This window comes from Haemaphysalis longicornis, unplaced genomic scaffold (genome assembly GCF_048455015.1).
Source record: "Haemaphysalis longicornis isolate Haplotype H1 unplaced genomic scaffold, Haemaphysalis longicornis Haplotype H1 scaffold_1, whole genome shotgun sequence".
Classification (NCBI taxonomy): domain Eukaryota; kingdom Metazoa; phylum Arthropoda; class Arachnida; order Ixodida; family Ixodidae; genus Haemaphysalis; species Haemaphysalis longicornis.
Genome location: NW_027526203.1, coordinates 106,787,314 through 106,795,968, shown reverse-complemented (window position 1 = coordinate 106,795,968; position 8,655 = coordinate 106,787,314). Strand labels below are relative to the sequence as shown.

The following is an 8,655-nucleotide window of genomic DNA, read 5'->3' as shown; positions in this document are numbered from 1 at the left end:
ACCAGGCAACCCAGTGGCAGACATTTCAATCAAAATATGCGTGCACTAAGCAGCCCTCGACCGGTGTTTAATGCGTACAATGACTGTACCATACTTTTTTCATGAAGGCAGTTTTCTTATGAAGCGGAGCAACACGTACAACTGTCGTTTAAATTAAGCTGGCTGGTGTGCAATACTCGCAAGGATACACAATTTTATTAACTTTTGAGGAGCGAGTTCCACTTGAGCCTGTGCGTTGAACCTATTTACAGTGACGGCATTATTTAGGTTATGTAAAGAACCAGAAATGTGAGTGGGCCGGAACTGCTGACCGTTAGTCAACATAGAGCTGTGCTGGTGCATTGCACTCGCCGATGTGTCACTATTTTAAAAAAAGAACTTTACTCGATGAACGGCTTATTGCGTTAGCTAAGCTGCGTTAGTGTGCTCACCACCTGAAATGCTTCGATATCTGCAGTTCGAATCAAGCGAAGTGACACTAATCAAGATTTTGGACCTCGATAATTTTGCAGCTGCAGCTTAGAAACTCGTTTTTCTCCGAAAATAGGCAATACTTTGCTATTATCGCGCTTTTTCTTTTGCTGCAAGGTTTAGAAGGCTGCTGGCTAACACGCTTTGTTCATTTTGCCGCCGTGATGCGGGAGCGTGAAGTCGCACGTGCTTAGCGCAGCAAATGAGTTCATACTCGAAGTTTGTCACCCACCATCGACAACAAACGCAACGGCATTTGAGCACAAATATATGCAGTTTTTTCGCGCAAACACACATAAGCATGTTTTTGCTCGTCTTGCTGGCGGCTTTACGCTGCCAAAGAATTACGAATACCAAAGCCAGCCACCGCCGGCCGACTAGCCCCTTCGCGACGCCCCATAAAATGCAAAGGTCACAACAAGCTAGAGAGGGGGTGGGGAGGCGAAGGGTGGCGCACTCGCTTCGGTACCATCTTTCTTTGCTTGAGATGTCCCTCATTGCCCTCTTTAGAAGAAATTGGCCATGGCGAATGTCCGGCGAATGTTGTGCCGACTAATCTTAATGTGTACGAATTTGTTTCGTTTAACTGCGGACCAATTAGGTAACTACCGTCACCTATCTATAGTATAAACTAAATTTGCCGTAAAATGCAATCTTCATGCGAAATTTTGCGAACACAAATTATTTTTATGGTGTTAATAATAGCGCTCTGACATTACGTGTCATGTATCTGACAAATGGAATCTGAGTGTCGTCTGTGTTATCGAGGATTTATGCCAACTTGAGCCCTTCCTGCATGCAGGCTTATAACTGGTGCAATCAGTGTTTGTAGCGTTGTATGAAGGGCGTGTCTTAGTGCGTTTTCTGTTGTTTTTAACAATTTATGAACGAGCATAAGCATAGCATGTTTTCTAGGGCAAATGCTTTTTTCTGTGAGCACATGATTCTTCTTCGGATGACAAAGGAACATCTGCATCATCTATAGGAAAAAACAGTTTAAAGGAAAAGGTGAGGTGAGTTTTTGGCCGACGTTTAAACCGTATTTGAAGCCACGACATGAAGCTTCACATTTGGGAATATAAACATGTGAATGTGTGCCATGCATATAACAAGAGCAAGTACCAGCGTAATTATCTGCTCTTGTGACGTTCATAATTCGGCAGTACTGTGTCAGTCGTAGAGTAATATCAGCATGCGACGCCAGGTGCTCGTGGGCACGTACAAGAAGCTCTTTTCGTTGGCTGGCGCGACGGCTTCCGAAACGTACAGCCTGTAAAAGGCTTGTCTATAACACAGCTTTCGTACTCTCAGCCTTATCCTGCCCCGCCGGTGCGGGATTTGAATAAAACTACTGCGGAATTCTGAAGTCTTAGCCCTTCGCTTTTGCCTCCGACATGTTTGGAACGAGTATGTTTCGGCAGTTTTCGGATGTGGCTGGTTGAAGTTGAAATCGCTGTTATAGACAAGCGTTTTACCGACTGTACGTGCGTCTTTCAGCTAAGCTACCGTGAACTAGAAGAAATCCCAAGAAGACAACTAGAAGACAAACCCGTGACCAGTAAAAGGGAACTAGAAGACAAACCCGTGACCGGTAAAAGGGATGGTATTCTATTCACGAACACAGCTCTGCCAGTTTCTAATGGTAATTGGGTGGTCCTAGAAGACTGGGTTTTTCCGGTATATGTGGCGCTAATTGATACTTTATTTTTTTCCATTTGAAGGTAGGAGTATGCTGGAACAATCAATTAAAGACCTTTACTGAAGAGATCAGCACTCCGAAGGCAAGGATACATCAGGAAAACTGTAATAAATCTGAACGTGCGCGTTCGGCTTTGTTATAAACGACCCTCTGCGTACTTGTAGGATGTGAATGGGCTGCGCTTCCGAAGACGCTTTTACATATATGTAATCATGGCGCAGTCTCAGACGTCGTCGCCATTCTTGATGGGGGTGTGTGTAGAGAAGTCATGCACGCAATTACTAACAGTTTACAGAAATAAGATTTAGCGCAGCGAAAGACACGGACGGTGAAAAGGACGGCATGGTGAAAAGGACGGGACCGTCCTTTTCACCGTCCGTGTCTTTCGCTGCGCTAAATCTTATTTCTGTAATATGAACCAACTCGCCCAGCAACAACACGTCTTACTAACAGTTTACCTATCAGAGGCAGTAGCAATATCGAGAAAACCATGGCGTACTGTGCGACCCTGTCTGCTGTTGAGGGATCTTCGTTTGAAAGCGTACGCTGCTAACGTATTGTAATCGAAGGTGTTCCGAGGTGTGTGATGGGCGAGTGGAGTGGAAGCGTAAATCCCTGATCAAAATGAACAGGAATGAACAGGAGAACTTGTTATTTAATGAATGGGGGGATGAAAGCTGCCACGAATTTATCAGAATAGGCCAGAAATAGCCAATGTGCGCATTTTCTCGTTTACATTTTTGTGTACCAGTGTACAGGTACCTTTATTTGAAAAATAGCATAAAGCGTACACAGTCAAGTACCAAAGTGCCTTGAAATAGCGCGGCCAGAACCAAGCAAATCCACACCCCAGATATAGGAAAACTGTACCTGCATTTTCAAAGTTGCTCTCTTTAATTATGCAAGAGCATTAATTTAAACTGGGAGAATCTGGGGAAACAGGTTCCCCGCGACTGCCAAGGGCCGCTCTAATTAACAGGAAACGTCTGGGCGTGTGAGCCACGTAGAGAGCCGACTGTGCAGCCGCGGATATGAATGCAGAATATGGCAGCAGCCCACAGTGGCGCAACACAACCACCCGCAGAGAAAAATTAAAAGGCGCGCTCGGCGTCGTTTAATTGGGCATTACTGCCTTCGCATTCACAACTCCTAAATTAAGTGCGCAGGTGTCCTCGGAGTACATTTTCTTTAAATATTGAAAAATCTATTTACTATGTATACTATTCATAACATTTGTGATTTCCACTTTTTAGATGTTCTCAGTGATACACTTCACCGCGTCCGATGAGGTAGCCGTGGTCCCATCTACCTGGGTGGAGAACGACGAGGCCCATTGGCCTGGATACAAAAGCACCTCAAAAGTCAACGCAGCTATAAGGAGCCAAGCAGCGCCCAGCAAGGACTGGGAACAGTTTCCGTGCAGGGTGCTGTCTACTACAGGTACGGTGTGTCATGAGTATCATGCCTCTTTGAGTTGCCCGAGGAAATCAAAGCTGTTTAATGCAGCGTTTTAAACCTACAGTTTAATGCATCGCATAACGTTAATTTACCGAGTTTGGCGCCCGGGTTGGGGTTAACGACCGCTTGTAAATAGGTAAGGAAACGGGGGGAGGGGGGAGCGGCGCGGGAACAGAACTTTGCCCTTCGACAAAGGCGGCAAATAAGCTTTTAGAGGCATACCATACCTAGGAATAAAACGTTAAAGGTTGGTGAAAAATGACAATAAAAACGAAAGCTTTCGTATTTTCACATGAAAATTATGCACGGTCGTAGTGTCATTTCTGACTGCCCCAATTAGTGCATTAGTTTCCACCTAGGGGCAACTTGTTACCCTGCCAACGCGTGATGGCACATTGTCAAGTGTATTATCATGTGCCTTGCAGATAACTATGAGGTGGCGCGACAAAGGTCGATACGGGCAGAAGACAATTCTGACCTGACCTCAGACCCGGAGCAATCCCAAACAAGGGTACGGCGCCCTCCAAAGCCTCATGAAGACTTTGTAGAAGAGAGCTCCGAAGAAAGCATTGACGAATCTACCAGCGACCCCCTGGACACTCACTGCACACAGTTTGTGAACCATCCCCCTAAAGCACGCCACTCAAGGAGCTCCAAGGTCAGCGATTCACGACGTAAAGCTGAAGGCAAGTGAAGGGCTGCCTCAGATGTATGACATTCAAGGTGGAGAGGAGGGGGGGTCTGTGTTGCAGAAAATTGAATCATCCACTGCTATAAAAACCGTTATTTTGCCCGCGAATTAATTTTGCTCAATGAAAAAATGTAGATGCATCGAAAAAGATGTAATAATTAAACCTGAGTACATTTAAACTTGTGTAATATTGAAAATTCATGACATAGGCCTACTATTTCTTCACTAAATCGAACAATTAAGATAAAAGAAAACTAATACAAAAATTTAATTGAATTGGTATGAGTAAGAGGCACAACGGAGGATGTCGTTGTTGGAACAATAGCCTGACTTGAAACATTTTGAGCTGCTGTGTACAAATTTACAATATGAGAATACTATAAGTAAAAACTCCAGATTTATGTTACTAGAAATCAGGTTTCCTACTTCGTACCGTAAAGGCACCGAAACGAGCAGCCGGTAAACAGTCGAATTCACTTTCATTTGCAGGTAGTGGTTTTCCCGACGCCATCAAACCGGGGAGGCCACAATCTGCGTCCACTCTGAGTGCCAATCCTCATCCCCCAGAAAATGGCAAGTAAATATTGCTTTAAATGTGTACTGGATGGTAAAAATGCGATATGGAGTTTCAATTGAACCTCTATAAGCATATTTACAGTAAGGGCCAGTTTTATTTTACTTCGCGTTTTTGCCATAAGGCACATAAGATGATATTTAAAGATGGTAAGAGAGAAAAAAAGTAGGAAAGCAAGAGAGAGAGGGGCCCCTGTCATTCCCACTTTTATCTAAATTTGCCGTACTTGAAACTGGATGTAAAGATATTGGATTTGATTATTGTTTTTCTCTCGTATTGCTTTGAATTAACTACCTTTTGTGAGCAAGTGAACAGCTTACATAAAGTTCTTTATCTTACTATCGGCACTGTTTTAAATTGTTGCTCTTTTTTTCCCGTTAGTCTTGATTACAGTTTTTAGGGAACTGGAGAGTCTAAAGGCCGAGCTCAAAACTCAGAGCAGGACACTGGCTAAAATAGAAGAAAGAATGGCTGCTCAGGCGCCGACTGCTCTAGCTGATACAGCACTGCCAGAAGATCTGCCACTTTATCCAGCCACAACTGAAGACGAGCTGGCAACTTTAAATGCCAGTTTGGAAGATGCGGCAATTTTCTCGGCTATGGTAAGTTCTTTCTCAGATAATTTTTAGCATTCATGTTGCTATTAATGCGAAGCTTTCTATGTCTCACAGATGGCGTATGTCGCGTCGGGAACGCACTGCGGGAAAGCCAACTTTTAATAACAACTTTAAAAACGCCTTTCTTGGGCGGAATCGAACATGGGCGCCTCGCGTAATGATGCCAACTTATATACAAGTGCGCCACTCAGTACTGTCGAAGGAGTCCACGTAATGTGGCACGTAATGTTGCAGTAGCATAGCGGCTAGCGGAGGCTCGCGCTACGGTGGCGGGTTAACGGGACCCGACCGCGCATGCGCACGCAGGGAGGGCAAGGAGGTTGCCCCTCAGTGGAGAGAAGACGCGGGCATAGCGAAGGCCGGCCGGCGAAACTAATCCCCCCACCGGAACGAATTTTCACCTTCCCAGATGGGCCGCGCTACCCGCCGCCGTAGCGTTAGCGGACGGTACCCGATATGCTAAAACTCTAACTGGCGATTTGTCTCGTCGCACGACGGCGCGCGTCGCGCGATGAGGCGTTGAGGTGGTGTTCGCACTTGCGATGAGCGATGATGCGACTGCGTTCAGCGCAGCTGCTTCCCGACTTGTACATACGACCTCGTTGGTGCGTCAACCATTCGAAGTCAAAGAATACGCGACAAAAGCAGGTAGAAATCAAACTAAAACACATGCTACTAACCTGGAGCAATGCCGAAAGAATTTGCGGGTTGCGGGAGGAGCAGAAAATAACAAACTCACGAAGGCTCTTTTCAACATATTATTGCACGAAGAAATGCACACGCTTGCTTTCACGCCACAACACCCGCATCACGGCCCACAAATGTCGCTTCTTTTCACATGCGCAACGTTCTGACGCCTCCGAACTCTACGCGTGTTTACCAGTCGCCGATAGACGAAGAGGCTGCAAGTCAACCTACCGTCTCGCTGTCCACCTAGCTCCATTTACAATCCATACACGCTTCTCCACACTGATGAGTTCCACGCTATTCGTTGATTAGTGCACGCGCACGCTGAAGCCACTGACCAAAGAACCGATGCACACGGGAAGTTGCTTGCCGGCCCGACCCGGCGGGTACAGCGATAGCGGGCCAAGCGCCTGGCCGAGCCAGCCGAGCGAGCCAGCGGCGGTGGCGGCGGCGGCTCGTCCTCGCCCGCCCGCAGCGTTTGCATACCGGATGTAAAGAAACGTTTCGTTTCCGGCTACGTCAGCCTACTCCGCGGCCATGATTGGCTTACCGGTTTTGCGGGGCCGTCGCGCGACGAGGGAATTCGGACCGAGACCGATCGGCTCTGCCGTCGCAAAACGCCGAAAAGCGACGGCCGGCTCGTCGCTTTGCGACGTCGCTTTTAGTCGCGCGATGAGGCGCATCGCCAGTGGGAATGTGCCTTAATGTTGCAAATACTGTCGAATGTACGTGCGACATTACACAGAAAAATTGGGCGCGAAAATTCCCGTGCGAAAATTCCAAGCCATCGTCGCCGTTAGACGGAGTGGTGCATGATTTTTTTTAATATCTGTTACACCGAGATGAATTTAGCTGGACAATGAAATGTGCGCAACCACGCCGTAATGTTTAGCAGTTTCAAAATAAACCTCTCGCAGATTAGAAGGCTGAACAGAATGAAACTTGGACGGAGGCAATTCTTTTTGGGAAGTGTGGGGATTAGTTTCCAAGATAATTGGGGAGGCGCTACATCTTATACAGAGCATCACTAATAATCTGATCACCCGCTGTCCCTTTATGAGTCCCCTCTTTGAGTCCATTTATTCGTGATAAATCTTTTATATCATGTTAGTTAGTCCTTTGTGTTATTTTTTAGGTGAAGGTCCTCGGCCAGACCGGAGGCTCGAATGTCCCTTCCACAACCAAGAGAGTTTTCAAGAAGCTCGTCGCTGATGAGGTTGCCGTCCTCTACAGTTGGACCGGAAGGAAAGGGAAAAAAAGAGCTGAGAAGCTCAAGATAATTTCCCTGGTATTTGGTGAGTTAAGCTTTTTTTGCAAGCATGTACTTTTTACTGATTTGTTATGATGGCTCATTTTATAAATAGCTTTGCAGTCAATAACTAGTGGTTGCTTATGCTTCTAGCTGCTGTTCGTGTGACCCAGAAGGCCACGGACGATGCACTTGGCCACATCATTGGCGACTGGTTGCGCTTCGCCAATGTTCGGCTAATGGCAACTCAGAAGGCAAGTAATAAATGCAATACAGCACTTGAAATGTAAATGACGTTGATCGTATATTCTGCCAATAAAATATGTAAACCCTACCGAATACAATTAACCACTCAAGTAACGAACAACTTTGATGAACTTTTGTTTGTGAATCAGGATATTCGAGTTACGAGTCAGAAGACTGGAGATTTTGCGCGCTTGTTTTCTTTCGGTCACTTAATTGGAATTTGTGGAGCTGCTTATTGGTTTACGTTTCATTTAATAGTTTTTGTTTGGGTGTGGGCTCATTAAACAATCCTTAAGCCAAAACTACTTAGCGCAAGAACTACCTACCGCTGCAGCATAATTAAGGCTGAATGTTTGCTTTTTTCCACGCAGAGGAAGCCCGTCGATGGAGACTCCTCCGAAACCCACTAGGCGTGGCCTCTCGGAGACCTCAGAGCAGCAGCAGCGGCCTCTGACGCACATATGTTATACTGATCAAAAAGTTGAATAAATAGCGCAAAGAACAATTTTGAAGGTTCAATAAGAGTATTTTCAATTAAACTTAACTCCGTTGTCCCACTTACTTCACTTGCAAAAGCAGCGACACTATCTTTATGTTGCTGTATCTTTACCAAACAAGCTTCGCTTATTTCGCTTTCATTTGTTATTTAAAAAATGCCTAAAAGTATGCTGTGACAGCTATGCGTATAGTTATACACATATAAATACATTCTGGACCAATATGTTTCGCAAAACGTAACTGTGACGTTTCTGATTTGCGTTCTGAACCGCTTTTGTAACGTTAAAAAAAGCCTTTCAAGCATGTTTTCTGCAACTTCAAGTAAAAGTAACTTCAACATTATTAATATGCTATAGTAATGCTCTTTCACTGTTCCAATTACGTTTGGTCAAATTTTACTGTAACGTTTCAGTTGCTTTTCCTCAACGTTACGTAAACGTAGCTCAAACATTAATATTATGTTCT

The 8,655-nt window shown here is 45.3% G+C and overlaps 1 protein-coding gene across 1 annotated transcript; it reads left to right on the top strand.

Moving 5' to 3' along the window:
* The first annotated feature begins 3,423 nt into the window (after window positions 1–3,423).
* On the top strand, window positions 3,424–8,102 carry LOC144145518 (uncharacterized). Its single transcript, XM_077677196.1, has 6 exons — window positions 3,424–3,610; window positions 4,054–4,314; window positions 5,275–5,495; window positions 7,333–7,492; window positions 7,600–7,700; window positions 8,064–8,102. The coding sequence occupies exons 1-6, from the start codon at window positions 3,424–3,426 to the stop codon at window positions 8,100–8,102; spliced, it is 969 nt and encodes a 322-aa protein (XP_077533322.1).
* Window positions 8,103–8,655: the final 553 nt, after the last annotated feature.

What these genes read in the sequence shown, in the direction of transcription:
- LOC144145518 (XM_077677196.1), top strand. Translation starts at nt 3,424, where the DNA reads ATGTTCTCAGTGATACACTTCACCGCGTCCGATGAGGTAGCCGTGGTC. An exon ending in CGGCAATTTTCTCGGCTATG is followed by an intron (nt 5,496 to 7,332) that starts GTAAGTTCTTTC and finishes GTTATTTTTTAG; the next exon opens with GTGAAGGTCCTCGGCCAGAC. An exon ending in GGCTAATGGCAACTCAGAAG is followed by an intron (nt 7,701 to 8,063) that starts GCAAGTAATAAA and finishes TTTTCCACGCAG; the next exon opens with AGGAAGCCCGTCGATGGAGA.